Source organism: Colobus angolensis, unplaced genomic scaffold, assembly GCF_000951035.1.
Source record: "Colobus angolensis palliatus isolate OR3802 unplaced genomic scaffold, Cang.pa_1.0 Scaffold139, whole genome shotgun sequence".
Classification (NCBI taxonomy): domain Eukaryota; kingdom Metazoa; phylum Chordata; class Mammalia; order Primates; family Cercopithecidae; genus Colobus; species Colobus angolensis.
In genome coordinates this window covers 3,892,057-3,912,165 of record NW_012114477.1, presented here as the reverse complement: position 1 = coordinate 3,912,165, position 20,109 = coordinate 3,892,057, and the positions used below count along the sequence as shown (strand labels likewise).

At 43.9% G+C, this 20,109-nt stretch overlaps 1 protein-coding gene across 1 annotated transcript in view; it reads left to right on the top strand.

Moving 5' to 3' along the window:
* The window catches only part of MYO18B (myosin XVIIIB), a 289,839-nt gene that overhangs the window by 145,383 nt on the left and 124,347 nt on the right, over positions 1 to 20,109 (top strand). Inside the window, exons 27-32 of the mRNA XM_011934846.1 lie at positions 1,379 to 1,503; positions 4,543 to 4,697; positions 8,830 to 8,953; positions 9,852 to 10,052; positions 14,532 to 14,642; positions 17,157 to 17,261. Of these exons, the coding sequence (XP_011790236.1) occupies positions 1,379 to 1,503; positions 4,543 to 4,697; positions 8,830 to 8,953; positions 9,852 to 10,052; positions 14,532 to 14,642; positions 17,157 to 17,261 (821 nt within the window). The remainder of the gene's footprint in view (positions 1 to 1,378; positions 1,504 to 4,542; positions 4,698 to 8,829; positions 8,954 to 9,851; positions 10,053 to 14,531; positions 14,643 to 17,156; positions 17,262 to 20,109) is intronic.

The following is a 20,109-nucleotide window of genomic DNA, read 5'->3' as shown; positions in this document are numbered from 1 at the left end:
ATCCATCCATCCATCCATCCATCCATCTGTCCATCCATCCATCTACCCATCTGCCCATCTACTCACCCACCTATCCATATACGCTACCATTTATTTATCTCTCAATCCATGCATTCATCCACCCATGCACCCACTTCTCTGTCTACAGTAACATCCATCCATCCACCCACTATTCCACCTACACAACCAACTATTTATCCATTAATCCTCCACCCTATCATCTAGTCAAACATCCTATCCATTCAATTATCCACCTTTCCAGTGGAAGTTATCGAGCATTTACCAAATGCTAGGCATTATAGTATACTCTGGGAACACAATGATGAACAAAACAAGTTTGTTGTCTTATTAATTTGAGTTCTCTTCTTGATTTCTATAAGCTTCTTTATGAAAGCCCTGATCATACTGGGTTTCAGCTGTCTTTTTACTTGTTTCCCCTGCTTGATTATTCTGGAAGGTAGGTGGATATGGCTTCTTATTCATTTCACTATCCCTTGCATCTTGTACAAAGTAGTGTGCTCAATGAGTGTGTGAATAGATGGATGGAAGGACAGATGGATGGATGATAGGTGAATAAGTGGGTGGTCTTTATCTTTGGTCATCCGCTTGTGGAATGTTTTCCACAGCTTCATTAACTTAATGGGCATTATTCTATTATTCAGATAGTCAAAAGATAAGACGTATCAACCTAAAATAACCCATTCTAATCAGTCTAACAGTTTTAATCAAACCAGCCAATAATTTTTTTGAAGTGTTTACCAAATCAAAGGATTTGGTATCCATCTTATCTTGTGGAGACATCTTCTGACCAGTTTAGTAGTCTTGAATTATTGCTAATTTACTTATTTGTTAATTGGACCAACAGCCAATGATTATATACTCTGTACAACCCAATAAATTTGGCTAGTAGGATGACTCTTTTTACCTGATTATTGTATTAGGTTCATTAAGCAATCCATGAGCTTATATCAACATGTATGGGAATCAGCTTGTAGGGAACTCTTCCAGAGGGTGTGAAGGACTCACAGATGACTGAAACAGCTCCCTTGCCCTTAAGGATTATGAAATTTCCTTGGAAAAGGGAAGATATGAATGTACTTATAGAGACAACTAAACAGTATAAGGCAACCAACCTTAGAAGAGTGAGCAGTCAAGAACCTTAGACAGTTGGAGGTGGTCAGGACAGGCTGCCTGAAGGAAGCGTTATTTAAAACTCAGAGTTAAAGCATAGTTTCTTGGTCCAAGGTTGAAGCTCAGGGGCTCTGTGAATATTGTGAAATTGCATGCCAAGAGCCAAGAAAGTGGAGGAGAGCCACTTTCACTCCTGCTTTATACTCATTTGGCCTCTTACCCTGGCCTCCCTGACTCCGTTAAACAGCAGACGAGTGGCAAATGCGCTTCGACTGTGCTCAGATGGAGAACGAGTTCCTCAGAAAGCGTCTGCAGCAATGCGAGGAGAGGCTGGACTCGGAGCTGACAGCCAGGAAAGAGCTGGAGCAAAAGGTAAGATGTGGGGATAGTCTGGGCCACAGAAGTGTCAGAGAGTGGGCAGGCTCTCACCTCCACTGTGGGTGATCGAGGTATTAGCTGACCCTGGGGAGGGAGGAAGAGGATACCAGGCACTTCAGGTTTTTCCATCTCCACTGTTATTACAAATGCTGGTCGCTGCAAGACATGAAAAATATTGTCTGTACATGTGGATCTTCTATCCAGAGACTGCTCTGTGGTGTAAAGAACATGGATATTAACTCAGGATATCTGAGTTCCAGTTCCATTTCTACATGAACCCTGTGGAAGTCACTTTAACTCATGTTTCTTATCTATTACATAATTAGCAGTGGTCTTAAAACTGTCATATTTCCCTGTTGCCTCTATTCTAATCTGCTACCTTCGTCTGTTATCCAGACCAAAGCAACAACCTCCTAGCTGTCCTCCTTGCCTCTGGCCTCTCCTCTCAACCACCTGCCACACTGCAGCCAAAGAATGTTTCAAAGTCTCTTTCAGATTGTTCTATGATCATAAAGTATGCTGACTCTTATGGTGGATTTTTTTCCTTGCGTGTTTTGTAAATTTTGTTTTTGAACTCATCTTCAGCAGGTTTCTCTGTTCCTCCCGCAGTAGTCCCAGGTGTTCTGCATTGTGGAATGTTTTTTTTTGTTTTTGTTTTTGTTTCTCTCCCAGTGAATTTTTGTGTGTGTATTTAGCTATTTTTTATCATGAGTTAATCTTCAGCAGAAGATTTAATTTTTTTTTAACATTCTATTGATTTTGATGGGAGCCCTTTGCTAACAGGGTCATGGGTGTGTTCCGCTAGAAGAAACCCTTTTTCACTTTCTTTGGCAGCAGTCCCTGAGATAATGCTAAATTCTTGGTCTCAGATTTTTTGCAGCATGTAAAAATTGTCAGTTGGATCTCTAAACCCACATGAGGCTTAGACCTGGGGTTTAAAATTCTTATGAGAATACTTCTTCCCCCACCTAGATCCAGGATGAAAGCAAGCTTTCTTACCACCTTTCAGGCCAGGATATGGAGCTTTTATTTTCTCTTCTCACTGAGGTGCATGCAGTTCTTTGAGGGGTTTGTCAGTGCAACGGTCTTCATTCCAACTCTTCACCTTCCATGAGCCCAGAGCCTTGTCTTCTGTCTCTGTCTAGACATTGAAACACAAACCTCTATCCTAAAGGACATTTCTGGATCTCTCAACTGTTCTTCCCCCTCATCTTGGCTGCCATAATATTAGTATGCACCATTATTGTTAGGGCTTTGTGCCCTCTGCATTTCTGATATCCTGAAATGTCCTTCTTTCTTGAAGGTGACATTACAAATATAATGCAATCTTATCTATATATAATATAATCTTATCTAGCCTTTCTAGATGAATGTACAGATAGTTTGGTCTCTTTGCTTGTCTTCTGTGGCCTCCAACTATCCCTCATCTACATTCTAATCAGTTCACACTCTAACAAATTGTGTGCTAGTAAATGACTCTGGAAAAAAGAAAAAGCCCTGATTTGTAGCACTTGCCAATTTCCCTGGTGTAAATACTCCCACCATGGCCAATTTCAAACTACCATTGTGATGTCACTAACATGGAATTGGAAAGGGATGCACAGAATTGGCTCTGTGCATCTCTTTCAAATTGGTACCAGCCGACTCCAGCACAGCACTGATTCCAGCCACACTCCGTTTTGTTTTTTTTTTTTCTCCTTCCAAAAATGTCTGATTCTTTCTCACCTCTGGGACTTTGCATATGCTATTTCTTCTTCCCAGAGCAATCTTTCTTTTTCTCTCCTGCCTAGATATCTCCAACTATTCTTAAGATCTTAGCTTAAATGTCACTCTCTCCAGAAAGTCTTTGCTGACGCAGATTGAGTTGGGAGTCCCTGGGTTGTCTCCCAAAACATAGGCCTCATCATGCTGTACTGTAATTGCCTACTCACTTCATACTCTCTCCCATTCGATATAAGAGCCATAGGGTGGAGGTTATATTTGTGTATCTATTCTATTCTCAACGTGAGCAAAAAGTATCATGTGATTGCCTTGCAGAGGTGGGCCTGGGTGAGATCACATGGGATTTTATAAACAATGGAAGTGACTCTTGATATCCTCTATGCTGGTGGTGATGGTTTTAGTGGTCACTTTCAAGATGAACATTGCATCGTGGTCCTCAAGAGGCACTTGAATCATAGATAAACACAGATGGACAACTGCAGGAAAGCAGCCCAGTTCTTTAATAACAAATTATAAAGTTGAGTCAGTTTCCCTAGGGAAGGGGTATATTTATGCTACATTAAAAAGTAATAAAACTGCAACCTTTTCTGAGCAGCAGAATATACAAAAACATCCCATTTGCCTTCAAATACTGAATTTAGAATTACAGGCTTCATTAACTCAGAGTTTTGCTTATTTAAAGCAATTCTTTAATGAGACCATTTCTTCAAAGCCAGTGTGCTGAGTTGCATGCTCTGCTCTTTCCCAGATCTAAACTAGGACATTTGGGAGAGTGTTTCCTGGAGGAAGATGCAAGAGTCTTTACGTTTGTTTGTTTAAGGCCGTGTGCATTCAGGTGTTAATTCAGTCCATGCAAAGTGCCATTTGCTGCTTTAACCTTTAAGGCTTGTCACTTGGGATTCCAGGTCACATTTTTTAGGTGTGTCATTTTGGCTGCTCTGTGGCTAATCCTCACATATCCCTTCTGATCATGTCGGCTGGTGGGGATATGAGTTATCTGGTGGCTCAGGGGGTCATCAAGTTGAGGCAGGGTAGGTAAAGTCTGTGGGAGCATTGGCTGGAGATTTAAAGTAAAATCAACCATAAGAGAGTGGTGGAATTATCCCCACTTTACCTCTGAGCAAACTGAGGCTCAGAAAAGTAGCATCCTGGAGGTGGCCCAGGAGGAAGGTAGTCAAGACAGGGTCTCCCCATTCCAGCATCTGCTGTTTTCTCATTACACACCTTGGAAATAGCAACTCCTTGAAATACAAAGTAAAAAGCCCATTCCATGCCCACAGAGCCAGGTAATTCATTCTATTACTCTTACAGCTCGGGGAGCTGCAAAGTGCTTATGATGGGGCCAAGAAGATGGCTCACCAACTGAAGAGGAAGTGCCACCATCTTACCTGTGACCTGGAGGACACCCGCGTCCTGCTAGAGAACCAACAAAGTCGAAACCATGAGCTGGAGAAGAAGCAGAAGAAGTGAGTTGCATCCGTCACCATCACCTGGGCTGCCAGGGTGGGCTACATTGGAGCCGGGGTCTTCTCGGGTATCCAGGTTCTCCTTCTAACTCCCTCACTTCGACTCCCTTGTTTCGCTCTAATCTTCCTCCCTGTCCCCTCACACCTTATTCCTGTATGGGTCTCCCAAGAATCCAGCAAGAAATGATTCTTTTCTCTTAGCCAGCCTCAGCTATGTTGCCAATTGACGGTGTGACCTTGGGGAACTTTCTTTGCCTTTCTGGGCTTTAACATCCCCATTTGTCGAGTGAAGGGTTTGTTGCGGAGGATCAAGACAGCATGGTGATTAGGAGCCCAGGCATTGATACTAAAGTCATCTCATTCAAGTCCTGAAGGTGCCTCTTTCTAGATGTGTGACCTTGAGCAGGTCATTCAGCCCTTCCCAGCCAAATTCCTTACCCATAGGCTGGGGATAAGATCGCCCCTTTGTGGTGAGGACTAAATGATGCAGTCAGTATATCTAAGTGGACTGATCCTGGTTCCTATTCCCATTGGTGAAAATTGGGCTAGAGAATAAGGAGGAGGCCAAAATATGGCCTTCTCATTTAGGATTTGGACTCTCAGATCATGTGAGCCATTCTGGCAGAGACTGGGTCTTGTGCACCAGCAAGATGCTAATCTTGAATCTGCGCAGTGTGGTTCCCATACTTGTGTTCCCGTTGGGTTGCTGTTACAACGGAGTGATGGTGGAGCCTGGATTTGTACCCAGATTCACACACTCATGGGCTTCTTCCTGCAAAACCAAAGAACCTGTGATGCTTGGACACCTTGGCTGTGTCTGAAGTTCTCCAGCTCACTCGGTGAGGGTAAAGGTATACAGGGGTCCTGTTTAGAGCCAGCCAAGACCTAATGGAGGTGTCACAGAAGGCAAATAGGTGGGAAGCAGCCTCTTTTAGAAGGCCCATGATAAAATACAGACAAATGTTCCTGTGTAAGCCGAGATGTGATTTTGTGGAAACTGCCTCCTTTCCAAGAAGTAGGAAGCAGAATTATATTTCCATGGAGGTGGCATAGATTTTGAACTTGATCTGCATTAAATATCTTTCTCTTATTTATCCTCCAGCTTTCCTGAGCTGCCTTCTTCATCTGAAAAAGTTCTTTGGGGGATTGTTAGCTTGCTCTCCACCCCTAAAATAAGAAAGGTTTATTTTGTGTTTATTGATATATCACTCTGTTCCCCTTTCCACCTCCCCATGGGTGCTCTGGCTGAACCTTACCCTTGCAGTAGGGAAAATGGCTTGGCTCCATCTTGGCCACCTGCTGTGTGACCTTGGCAAATAACACCATCTCTCTGGGCCAGAGAGTGACTGATGTTTCAGATGAGTCCTTGGACTTAACAGGTCATCTGATCTTGAAGAATGGGTCTGACGTATAACCCTGTCTGTGAAACAAGAGGTTTGGACTCCATCATTCCCCAGGTTTCTCCCAGCTGTGACCCTCTTCGCCCCTAACTATGGATTCTACTCCTGTTCTGAAAGGCTTAACAGAGGGTTTCAGCTCTCTGATGAGGAAGGGGCCAGCCTCTGGAATTTGCACAGCCAGAAAATTCCATCTTTCTGGTCTTTCCTTTTCCATTTGGACAGAATCCCTCATTACAGGGACTTATGAATCTCCCCAGGATACCCCCCAAGGAAAGTTCCTATTTCTTCATATTTGCATGTCCTCCTCTCAAAACTTAGCTTTCTTGTGATGCCCTCTACTCTGTTACCATCTCTTGGCAGAAGTTAATTTATGTTTTGATGCCAACTGCAGATAGCAGGCATTACCTTTCCAGGTAGATTAGCATTTATGTCTCAGTCTAACTGTGGAAGTTTGGGCAGAATGATTATGGTGAAGGAAAAATCTAGAAGTCAGTAAATACTTCCTTGCATCTCTCAATGCTTAATCGAAATGTAGATGCAGCTGCCTCCTGAGTTTGCTGGGCCCAGGACAGAGGGATGTCTCCCCATTGGTAGAGTTCTCTGTTTGCCACTTTGGCTTCTAAGTTCAGAGTGGCCTGGAATGGTTTCATTTTGGTTGGATTGTTTGTGGCATGATTACCGTATGGGTCACAAAGCTTGGTTCTGAGGGCTGATAAAACCCCAGGTAAGCCCTGACTAGACTCACTGACTCCCACACTCAAGGGAGGCTGGACCCAAGGCCCTTTCTTAGCAGGGTGAAGGTTGTATGTAAATCTCTTTGGCCTCAGGTGATTGGCTGGTCAGTGTGAGCTGTCTGGTAGGAGTTGGGGTCTGTAGCAGCTACTCTTTGGCATCAAGTGGCCTGTTAAGTCAAGGACTCCTCTGCACCATCAGTTACTGTCTGGCCCCCACTGTCTTACCTCACCTGTCCCAGGAACGGACAGGTAGATGGGAGACTAGCTAAGACACTAGGGAAGCTGAGCCCAAGTCCACTTCCACCACTTTGGAATTTGGGGCTGAATCACTCCTCCTCTCTGAACTTCAGTTTCCTCCTCAGTGAATGGATTGAATGACATGTTTCTTGCTGAATTGTTGTAAGAACGACATGGATCCCAGCCCAGGATCTGGCACATTGGGACGGCTGGATCATCATGCTCATCACAATGCTTCCATTCAGAGGCAGCAAATAGTGCCCTTTGGATGATGTCACCAACAGCCAATCAGAAAGCTTCTGAGCTGTTCCAACAGGAGGGCTCCCTTATGATTGGGTCTCTCAGGAGTCTGAGACTTTGAGTGATAGTCTAATATTAAGGAACATTGGATAGTCTTATAACAAGGGAGACTTTCTTGTCATCAAAGGCCAAACCCCATGTCCACTTCTGCCATATCAAGATCTCTGGGGCAATGGGACTTCCTGTTCGGGCCAAGGGCAAGTGACTCAAAGTCACACCTTACTGAGGCTTGGCAAGGGCTTCTCTATTGGTTTCCTCGTCTGTGATACTGCCAGGAGGCTGAGACAACTGAACAGAGTGACGTAACATCCAGGAAGTGCTTCTCACCCAGTGGTTATCACAGAAGGGCAGGAGGGCCCCTAACAAGGCGTTAATTCCCTGGATGGCATTCAGTAGGACTGACTAGTCTTTGTGTTTTCTGCTTGAGAAACAAATGAGGACAAGAATGTATAAATGTCCATCATTTTATCAATAATCAGCATGCTTTAGTATGGCATAGGAGAGTATAAGCCAGACAATATGTTAAAATGTGAAATATAGAATATCCTCATTCTACTTACATTCATTTGTTCACTGGTTAGGAAATAGTGGATGTCAAATGGGACCTGATAGATTTAAGGGGTCTTGACATAGACTGGCAGACCAGGTAGATCAGGTTTTTTGTTTTGTTTTGTTTTGTTTTTCTGAGACAAGGTCTTGCTCTGTCACCCAGGCTGAAGTGCAGTGGCACAATCATGGCTCACTGCAGCCTTGACCTCCTGGGCTCAAGTGATCCTCCCACTTCAGCCTCCAGAGTAGCTGGGATTACAAGTGCATGCCACGATGCCCAGGTAATTTTAAATTTAAAATTTTTTAAATTTAAAAATTTTAAAAATAGAGATGGGGTCTCACTTTGTTGACCAGGCTGGTTTTTAACTCCTGGCCCCAAGTGATCCTCCTACCTCGGCCTCTCAAAGTGTTGGGATTACAAGCGTGAGCCACCGTGCCTGGCCATTTTAAAAAATATATCCTTTATATCTGTATATAGTTTTATTCTATGTTCATTTTTGTCCATGTATTTTTATTAGATTTTAGGGTTAGCATTTAGATTAGCATTTTAGTAGGGAGCTGATGAGGGCAGCAGAAGTTTCAGTCTAACGGTGGAAATTCAGGCAGAATGACTATGGCGAGGGAGAAATCTAGAATAGTAAGTTCATGTATTTTTGTGACAACTCTATCTAAACCCTAAAAATTGCTCTGTGATTTTTCGGATTCCCATCCTACATCCACAGCCTTACTTAAAAGCATTGAGAAAAATTTCCAATTCCTCATTCTTTTTTTCTCTTTCTTCTTCCTTTTCGCTCTCTTTCTCATGGTTCTTGGGAAACTAGTGGCCTCTCTGCAGCCCCTCCCTGCCCCTGCCTCAATCACTCCCCTACCCACCTGCCTGCAGAGCCCTGACGCATGTTCTGCTTTGGACAGGTTTGACCTGCAGCTGGCCCAGGCCCTAGGTGAGTCTGTGTTTGAGAAGGGTCTCCGTGAGAAAGTGACCCAGGAGAACACCAGTGTCCGGTGGGAGCTAGGCCAGCTTCAGCAGCAGTTGAAGGTAAGGGATGGGGGACACAGAGCTATCTTGGCTCTTGGTGGCTGAATCTCAGGAAACTCCAGCGTGCACCTGCTGCAAATGGTGACAGAGAGAAAACTTCACAAGGGTATCCTGGTCTGTCAAGCAGCTGGGTCCCAGTGTGTCTTAATAAAATAGGAAATAGTTGCTGGCAAATTGATAGTCAGCCTTTATTTGAGCAATCTTGATGTCTTGATCTTGCTCCAGTTACCTACACAGGTTCCGAGGTGCTTACCTGGGAGGTATGACACGCTCAGCAGAGAATGAGTTAGCTATAACTTTGTCCAGGAGCAATGCCCTGGTCCATGCAGGCTCCAATGCAGAGAGATTTTACTAAAATACAGTACAGGTGCCTCACTCAGCTGCTCCTCATCCTTTTGCGGTTCTCTACTACTCACAGGAGAACCTCTGGGCACTTTAGCCTGGCATTCAACTCCTTCATGATCTAACCAAGAGTTATTTGATCCTGGAGCTGACTTTCTAACCTGGAAGAGTCATTTCTGAGCACTTTGCCTCCCTGCTCCAACATCTCAATCCCAGCCTCAGAAGGCACACGGGGAAGCTTTAGCTATGTGCCTCCACTTCCCTTACAAATGGGGTCAACCCTTCTTGTAGGTGCTCTGAGATTGAACTCTAGGGACAATCTACTCCAGTCCCACCTCCCATCCCCAGCTCCACGCCTGTATGAGCAGTACTGAGAGCAGCCCTTGCTGGTGTCCCACAGGGGGCGCTGTGAGGGGCCGTGCGGTCCAGGTGGAGACGGCAGCCACTGGAAAGTGGAAAGCGCCACTCCAGCCCCAGTTGACTGTAGAGGTATCTCTAGGGGAGGAGGGAGACATACTCATGTGACTCCGGACCTCTGTCCTCTTTGTCTCTGTAGCAAAAGGAGCAGGAAGCCTTGCAGCTGAAGCAGGAGGTGGAGATGCTACAGGACCATAAACGGGAGCTGCTGGGGTCACCCTCTCTGGGGGAAAATTGCGTAGCTGGCTTGAAGGAGAGGCTCTGGAAGTTGGAATCCAGTGCCCTTGAGCAACAGAAAATCCAGAGCCAGCAGGAAAACACCATCAAGCAGCTGGAGCAGGTAGGAAAGCCCTGTCCCAGGGCAACACCCTGTCCCATGTCTCCAATGCAGAGTGATGTTATTAAAATACGACATGGGTGCCTCACTTGACTGCTCCTCATCCTTCAGTGGCTCCCTTTTATCCCAGGGAACTTTTAAGCTCCTAAGTCTGACATTCAGATCCTTCCTGATCCAGTTTTCTCCTGCAAGGTTCAGTGTCACCTCCTCAGAGAAGCCTGCCTTAATCACCTTGCAAATAGCTCCCACTATGTTACATTCATTTCCCATCTCCTTAGCTGGGTTACTTTCCTTTGTGGTACCTGCCATCATATTAGATAGTATTTTTTAAAAGTTTGCTTTATGTCTTTCTCTCTCTTTAGGATATAAGCTTCATGAAGTCAAATAGTTTTTCTGTTTCTCTGGCTTCTTAGTGTAATCCTAAAGCCTAGAATGAGGCCAGGTGCATAGCTGATGCTCAATAAATAGCTGTTGACCAAATATGTAACCTTCATTGAGTACTGTCTGTGTACTAACCTCAGCCCTAAGCTCTCCCCACACATCTCATGAATCTCCCCAAGAACCTTATGTAGGGAGATCTTAGTATTATCCCCACTTTACATGTGGAAGTTGAGACTCAGAGACATGGAGAAAGTGTCAAGGATGGGATTTGGAACCTATGCCATCTGACCCCACACCGCCTTGAATGTCTACTATGTGCCAGGCATTGTGCACAACTTCAAGGCAGATTGAAGTGCTACTCTTTGGGAAAAATAAAATAATAAAATAACAAAGGGAGTAAGACAAAAATATAAAATACTCTTGTACCAACACCCTCTGCAAAGCACCAGATGAATATTTTATTTGTCTGCTTGCTTATTTATATGCTTATTTATTTACCTCATTCTATAAATAATTTGAGGCAGCTTACAAGATATATGTATAATAGAATATAAAAAATATAAATAAAACAATCCAAACCAGAAAAGTACAAATTAAAATTGACACTAAGCGGGGCGGTGGGGGCAGTGAATTAATATGCAGATAAAGCAAAACACATGGTCTCACACATGTAACAGTTTTAGCTCTAAAATTCCTGGTGGTCAGAGAGGAACAGGAAATGTGAATTACATGCCTGAGATAAACAAACAAACAAACAATTTTTCTAGGGGAAGTAACGCTTTTTCTGATGCTTGGCTCTAAACGAATTTCTCTTGTGGGATTTTGTAAAAGGCAATTACTTTAAAGTGTTTTTTTAAAAAATGCTGGGGCCACCCTTATGCGAGAAAATGTGATCAGGTGTCATGAATGTGTAAAGCAGATGAACTCTGAGCAGCTCTGTTGAACTGAAGTGGGGATGGGTAGGACAGGGGTTGGGGGAGCCAGGGGTCAGCTCTTGCTTCTTGCTGACCACTACTCCATCAAGATGGAGCCTGGTGAGTATCAAGACATGTGGGTGGTGGGTATGGGGGAACAAGATCCAGAAAGTCTTGGATGCTCACTAAGGAGCGATAAGGAAGACAAGTTCTTTACTCAGTCAGCCTGTATTTATTAAGTACTTCCTCTGCATCATGCACTCTGTGGATGCTAAGGGTGCAATTGCAAATAAGACAGACACAATCTCTGCCCTCCCAAAGTTTATAGTCATGCTTAGTGTTAGAGGAATGTTAAACTTGAAGATCTGGCCATGACAGCAGGGTTGGGGGAGAGATCAGGGAAAACTTCCTGGAGGAAGTGACGTTTACTGAAGTGGGAAGCTGGAGGATGAATGAGAATTGGCTGAATGAGAGAGTTCCAGGCAGAGGACCAGCCTGTGCAAAAGCCTGGAGACAGGATACTCGTAGGATATTTAGGGAGCTGTAATACGGGGTCTTTGAGGCAGCTTGTTGCCTATATGACCTTAGGCAAGCCCCTGTTTTCTCCAGACATCAGTCTCCTTGTCTGTACAATCAAATATGGAGCCTTATCTCTCCCCTAGCTTCCTGCCAGCCACAGCTATGAATCAGTGACGGTTTGTGAAGAAGGTGGAGTATCTGTGTAGGTCTTTAAAGGGCATGGATGACGGTGCAGTGCCATGTAGCAACCCAGTGTTCCTTACGTGAACAGGATCTTCCCAGAGCCAAGAATAAAACAAGCCCTCTTGAAAAACTGTGTTAACTCTTTAAGATACCACTGGGGAACCACTTGATGCTTGGAAGCAAAAAATATATTACCCTGGCCTCAGGGACCCAAAACTTAATGCAACTTCCTGAATTTCCATGCTCATTTCACCCAGGAGGTGAGGCTGACTCAACACTTTTATCCATCTTCAGCTTCACCCATAACCCCAGGCTGCATTGTGCCCTTGTAGACATCCAGTAGATATTTATTGATTATAATAGAATACCTTTTCCAAGGAATTTTATGTTAACTCGTATAAGTTTGACATAAATGGTATTGCAGATGTCAAGAATGTCCAAGAGGCTAGAAAAAATGAAAAAGAAATATTATAGTTACTTGCTCAGGCTCCTTCATTTTGGATTATCTTCCCATAACCCCTGTCATTTTAAAGGAAAAAAAGGCATGAAGTTGACATTTAAAGTGAGCCTACTCTATGCCAGGAACTGTAACAGGGCCTCTGACGTACACTATCCTTTTTGCTCCTCACCACGGCATAGCAGGGAATATTATCGACGTTTTAAAAGACCCAGATTGTTTTTTCTGAACTTAATTTCCATGTTGGGGACAGCACTTGTGAAGTTCCAAAAGCATGGTGAGAAGTGCTGGGACAGTAGAGTAAATGATCAGAAAGTTATAATTTCTACAAGGTAACCCATTGTATTCGTCTGTTTTCACACTGCTGTAAAGAACTGCCTGAGACTGGGCAATTTATGCAAAAAAGAGGTTTAATTAACTCACAGTTCCACATGGCTGGGGAGGCCTCAGGAAATTTACAGTCATGGTGGAAGGGGAAACAGGCAAGTCTTACATGGTGGCTGGCAAGAGAGGGCGTGTGAATCAGGAACAGTCAAACCCCTATAAAACCATCGCATCATGTGAAAACTCATTCACTATCATGAGTAAAGCGCAGGTGAAACCACCCCCTTTGATCCAATTACCTCCCACCAGGTCCTTCCCTTGACGTGGGGATTATGGGAATTACAATTCAAAATGAGATTTGGGTGGGGATGCAGAGCAAAACCGTATCACCCATCTACACTATTGAGTTCCAAATGCTTTGTCCTGGTCCAGTAGCATTAAAGAGTATAGATAGATAAAGGAAAGCTACAAAGCTTTCTTGGGCCCTGTACCCTGGGGATTCTACTCCAGTAGGTCTAGGGTGAAGCTTTGCAATTTGTATGTTTTAAAAATGTGTTTGCAATTCTAATGTGCCACAAAATTTGAGAAGCCAGGACTTGGGCCAATCTGTCAATCATGCAGATCAGGAAAGTGTAAGTCTTGAACTAGACCTAGAACTCATGACTTTTTTGCCTTCCACTCTAGAATCCTTTGTATGACTTCACACAGTTCCGGCATTATGCACAGATCTATGCCTGTTGCATGTGTTTTGGAGGTTCTTGTTTAAAGACCCAGCTCATTCATGGGATCACACCTCAGGTTGCTGGGGAGGGAAGGGATAGTCTTTTCTGTTTTTGAAATAATGGGGAAAGAGAAAATAATATTTATGTATCAGATACTGTGCTAGGTGCTTTATATCATCTCATTTAATTCTCATAGTAGCATTCTGAGACAGTTGTTTTCTACAGAGAAAGGGGACTAACCCAGAGGTAAAGTGAATTGTCTAAGATAACATTTTGGGCAAGTCATCTTCTTTTCCAGGCTTTCATGTCTTCATAAACTTTTGTCCTGCCATTCATCTACCTATCCACCCACCCAGAAAACCATCACTGATGCCTGCTCCAGGAATGAGAAATATGTTTCATCTTAAGAGTGTTGAGAAGGGGGCCAGGCACAGTGGCTCACGCCTATAATACCAGCACTTTGGGAGGCCGAGGCAGGTGGATCACCTGAGGTCAGGAGTTTGAGACCAGCTTAATCAACATGGGGAAACCCCGTTTCTACTAAAATACAAAAATTAGCCAGGCATGGTGGCACATGTCTGTAATCCCAGCTACTTGGGAGGCTGAGGCAAGAGAATCGCTTGAACCCAGGAGGCGGAGGTTGCAGTGAGCCGAGATTGCACCATTGCACTCCAGCCTGGGCAACAAGAGGGAAACTCCATCTCAAAAATAAAACAGAAAGAGTGTTGAGAAGGATTCTGAGGCTGCATCTAAACTCAGTGGGAAAGTGTGATTGATATGTGATGTCTGTTATAAGCACAAGAATGGTTAGAGGCAATATTTAATCTATTTACCCACCATTTGTGACCTCCTAGGGAAATAACTTGACTCTCATTTATGTATTCCAACAATGAAAAATGCAGTTGGAATGCCAAGGATGACACGGAGGGCTTGGAGAGTTAGAGTGGGTCACCCTCATATGCTGTCCTTGCTGTCTCCCCAGCTCCGCCAGCGGTTTGAGCTGGAGATCGAGCGGATGAAGCAGATGCACCAGAAGGACCGTGAGGACCAGGAGGAGGAACTGGAGGATGTCCGTCAGTCCTGCCAGAAGCGGGTATGTGAGCAGTGAACACAGCTGTACCCTTGGGTCCTGGAAGGTCTGGTATGGATGCCCTCTTCCTTAGAGTGAGGAGGAGGACAGGGTCTGGGATCTGGGGACAAGCTCTTTCTGCAACCACCTGAGACCTTAGCTTCGAGGTGCCTTCAAGAGTGTAGGAGCAGAAATGCCTATCTTAAATAGGATCTTGGAACTTCCAGAAGCCTCTGGAACCATCCAGCATAATGGCTCAGAGGTTTCTACTAAGTCCTCGTAATGCCATGTGACTGACGCCAAGGACTTCTAAATTTCAATAATAGAATCAATTCTTTCTTACTATTTTCCTTACAAGTCAAACCATTTCTTAACATTTTATCCAAGGTCTTTGTAGCCATTCCAAACAGTGTGTAAGAAAGGAATAACCCCTTGACATGTTATCACCTAGAAGCCATCATTATTACTATTTTAAGTGTTCTTTCATAGCTCTCTTTCACTCTGTACACACACATGCAGATTTGCGGAGATACCATTTTCACTAAATGAGGCTATGCGGTTCTGATGCCTGTCGTCTCTGCAGTTTTCATGGCCTCTTTTCGTGTCTGTAAATACAGATCTAACTTAAATGTTTAATGGCTTAACAGTTTTTCACCCAAAGCATGTCCTCTAACTTATACAATAAATCCCCTATCATTGGACATTTAGGTTGTTTCCAGTTTTCTGCCCTTATAACCAGTGCCGAGATAAACATTCTTAGAGCTGTATTGACGGATGTGAATGTAGGATCTACAAAGTGGAACTGCTGGAAAGCTTCGGGTTAAGCCTCGTTTAACAGGTTCTCACATTATAGAGTACATACTCTATACGGACCTTCCCTCCCTTCTCATCCCCTGAATCATACCTGTGTACAGAGTACACTCAACTCTGCCTTGCTTGATGTATAGTTTTTATTATTTTGTGTATTTTTGAAGATGATTTTAGCTTTTCCAGTCTTTATTCTAAAACAGGTATAGAGTGCTTTGTATTTCTCTCACTCCTAAATGAAATTTTTGCAACGAACTTGCTTTCGATAGAAGTGACCATCAATCAGTACTTTTTCCCCGCTCCATGGGTCAGGAGATGGAAGCTCTCAGTCCCTGCCCATGTTTCTTCAGGTGAAGGTTGCATACATTTCTGGTTTATTCTAAGAATGCCTCGAAGTATGGTGTGTGCCCTCAGCCAGGGCTCCAATGAGTTGGAGATGTGACCCAGACTCTCCTGAGGCTTTTCTCTGGATAGATTTATAAAAGGAGAGAGTGAAGTCAGAAAAAGGTGTTTTTCTCCTTATGACAAACACTGATATTGACTTCTCATTCTGGTGACTGCTCTGTTCAGTCTATCTCTCACGTTGGCAGGAAATCAATAGTTAGTGACCTGGGTGGGAATGCTGGGGCTGTCTGGGGTGGCAGAAAGAGCTGGGGTCAGGAGACAGGACACTAACTCCTCTAAACAGCAACTAATTTCAGAGTATGCACTTTGGATTTTCCCTGGGACTTAGTTTGCCCACCCGTGAAATAGGATCTCTGATGGCATGAGGTGGAAATGGAGGTTGGAGGGGATGAGATAAGGTACACGAGAGAGGCTGGTGGGGTTGATCTGCAAAACGCAGCCACAGTGGGGTATTTGCTTTAGTGGGAAATGTCTGTGTTTGCTGGGTAATCGCTGAGAAATCAGAGCCAGTTGCAAATTAAATGAGTTGCTTATAGTCAGATGTCTTAGTTCAGGCTGCTGTAGCAGAATACCATTGTCTAGGTGGCTTAAATGAAAACACTTATTTATCACAGTTCTGGAGGCTGGCAAATCTGAGATCAAGGTGCTGGCAGGTTCAGTGTCTGGCGACGGCTCTCTTCCTGGCTTGCAGACCACTACCTCTTGTTTGTAGACTCACATGGCAGAGAAAGAGAGAGAGGACAGCTCTCTGGTGTCTCTTCAGGCACTCACCCCACCATGAAAGCTCCACCTTCATGGCTTCGTCTAAACCTAATTACCTCCTTAAGGTCCCACCTCCAGATACCACTGCACTGAGGGTTAGGGTTTCACCATATGAATTTTGGAGGGCCACATATAGTTTATAACACCAAAAAATCTCAAATGCAACTTCTTTTATTGCATCATTGTGTATTGAATAAAGGAGGGGCATGCATTTTTCATATATTGGTTATAATATTGTGCAGAGCCTTTAAAAATCAGAGTGCAAGTGGCCATGGCTACAGGAGGGAGGCATCTGTTCTATTGGGGACCTGGGGGAGGGGGTTTCACAGTCAATGGCGAGAGGTTCCCCATCATTGACCAGCCCTCCCTTCTGTTGTCCAGCTCTCAAGCTTTTAGGCTCCTAAGTTCTCCCACAGAGACACCACCTCCCAATCACTAGGGCAGGCTCATGGAACAAAGCCACAAGCTCTACGTTTTTCCTCCTCCTGAGGGTCCTTGCCTTGTGGGATTTGTCCGGATCGAGTTCATTTACCCTGTGTATGCTTCTGCTCTGTGTATCCACAGCTCCGTCAACTGGAAATGCAGCTGGAGCAAGAATATGAAGAGAAGCAGATGGTCCTCCATGAGAAGCAAGATTTGGAAGGCTTGATCGGAACCCTCTGTGACCAGGTAAGGGGGAGACATCGGCAGACATTCAGGAGTGTCTCAGGGACCTATTTGAGAGATGAACTCATGGGGAGAACAGCTTGAGGGATACCCTCTCCTCCATGAGCTCTGTTCCCACCATATTCACTGGCTCTTCAAAGGAGAACTTCAGGTGCCTGCAAACAGCAGGGTTTTTGTAAGAACCCGTGGGGAATAAACAGAGCGGGTCCAGCCAGGAGCAATGGAGGAGGCTGTCTTTGCCTTCAGCAGCTGTTGGGATCAGAGTGTAGACGGTCCTTCCTTTAAGGGGATGTATGTGAATGGCCACTGCACACATGACTGCCCTCCTGAGAACGTGACATTTGCTAGAAGCAGTCAGCCTTGGAGCCAGGCAAATGTAGCTTTAAGCCTCAGAGGGACCACTTCTGTCTACATGGCTTTGAGTGAGCTAGTTAACCACTCTGAGCTTCTGGAGAGTGGAGCCTTGTAGGGCTGTGGCTATCACTGTACACTAGGGTTCTCAACCGCCCGTCAGTGTACACCAGGGTCCTCAACTGCACCACTATGAACATCTGGAGCTGGATCATTCCTTGAGGTAGAGAGCTGTCCTGTGCATCACAGGATATTGTGCAGCATCCCTGACCTCTACCCACCACATTGCGGTAGCACACACCTCAGCTGTGACCACCAAAAATGTCTAGACATTGTCCGGTGTCCTTTGGGGAAAAAAATCAACTTCCCTCACTACTGAGAACTGTTGCTGTAGTAATGCAACCAGCAGAGCTCAGAGCCAGCTCCGATTTCAGAGTTGCAAGGAATGGCTCTTCCACCTCCCAGATACTCTATTCCCTTCCTGTGCTGCTGCTACATGAAATCCCAGCACTGGAGAGAAATACCTGTGGCTTCTATGATTTCTTTTAAAGTATCAAAGGAGTGTATTTTAATGTATTTGCTTAACATGGGCCCCATGACTATTAATTAGTAATGGTCTGGTTATCAATATCCTTCCCTAGATTCATTAACTTTATTCACGAAACAACGTGGGTCCACTTCAGATGATCATCTTGGGCAGCCAGGCCTTGGACAAAATAAATGCTTATTATGTATTGAAAAACAAATTGATTTAGTGAGTGATTTCCACAGCAGGAACATCACAGCAGCAAGAGTAAGAGTTGGAAACTGAGGGAGTCAATATAATCTTCCTTCTTCTCTGGGTTTTCTAATTTTCCAGCCAAGAAATTGGGACCATTGAATTCAGAGCCATTGAGGTGACTTTCCTTCAGCATCAGGGCGAGAGCACAGCCCAGTACCAGATTCTAGAATGACAGTGGGGAATCACTGGGAGAAGGTTGCATTCTATTCAGCACAGTTTGAGAAAACAGAATAGATAATCTAATAAAGCAAGGTTTTTATACATACTGCAAAAATAAATTTTACATGTAAAGAGAAGGTAAGTTTAGATGAATAAAAAGCCAGCTTTGTGTTAGTCACCAAACTGGATCCTTTTAATAAATTAGCACTTTTGATGATTTTAAGTGTTTTTGTTATGACCTTTGCCAAACCCATGGAAAAGCAGAACAAATAATGTAATTGGTGTTTATGAACCAAGTAGTCAGGGTTCACCTAAATTAACATTTTGCCATTTCTTATTCAGATGTTTTTAAGGAAACAAAGCATTTTAAGAACGGTTGGTGGCCTCTTTACGTCCCTTCCTAATCTCACTCCTGGCTCTGCTTTCCTCTTTCTTTCCTCCCTCCCCAGATGAAACCATTCCCTAGGGTTTGAAGTATGTGATTCCCCTGAATGTATATTTCAACTTCAGCCACAGGCAGCAATATGGTTCTGCACTTTACTTTGTCCCCCTCTATATTATGTTTTTGAGATTAGTCCGTAATGATACATGCAGCTCTAATTAATTCATTTAATTTCTACACAGCATTCATTTTTAAAAATCTCCTTCTTCTGTTGGTGGGTAGTTAGTTACTTCCACCCTAAAACCCAAAACTGCAATGCATAGTCTCATATCTGTCTCACTGTGCACACGGGCGAGAGTCTCTCCAGGGTATGTAGCTGAAAGAGGAATTGCTGGCTCCTGGGAATGTACAATTTGGGAATTATTAAATATTGCTCAGATTGTTCCCCAAAGTGATTGCAGCAGTTTTCACCGTCACTAGATGTGTCTTGAGATTTTACTTCTTCATGTGCCCACCAACGTGCAGCACTGTTAGACATTTTTAAACATTTTTTCCAGGCATCGGGTGCCAAATGGTATTGCATGGCCCTCATTGCTAGGGATGCTGTGCATTTTTCACATGTTGGTTGTGGCCTTTTCTCAGGTGAATTGCCTATTCATAGAATTTTGTCTCATTTTTCTCTATTGATCGTTCATGACCTTTATACAAGATGCGAATCCATTTTTGGTTATGTATTTTATAAATATCTCCTACACTATGCATAATTGTTTCACTTTGTTTATAATGTCCTTAGCTTAATAAAAAATATTTTTAATATAGTTGTGTTAACCATGTTTTATGGTTTGTGCTTTTATATCTTAAGATACTCTTCTTTTTTTATTATTATTCTACTTTAAGTTGTAGGGTACATGTGCACAACGTGCAGGTTTGTTACATATGTATACATGTGCCATGTTGGTATGCTGCACCCTTTAACTTGTCATTTACATTAGGTATATCTTCTAATGCTATCCCTCCCCCCCCTTCCCCACAATAGGCGCCGGTGTGTGGTGTTCCCCTTCCTGTGTCCAAGTGATCTCATTGTTCAATTCCTACCTATAAGTGAGAACATGCGGTGTTTGATTTTCTGTTCTTGTGATAGTTTGCTGAGAATGACGGTTTCCAGCTGCATCCATGTC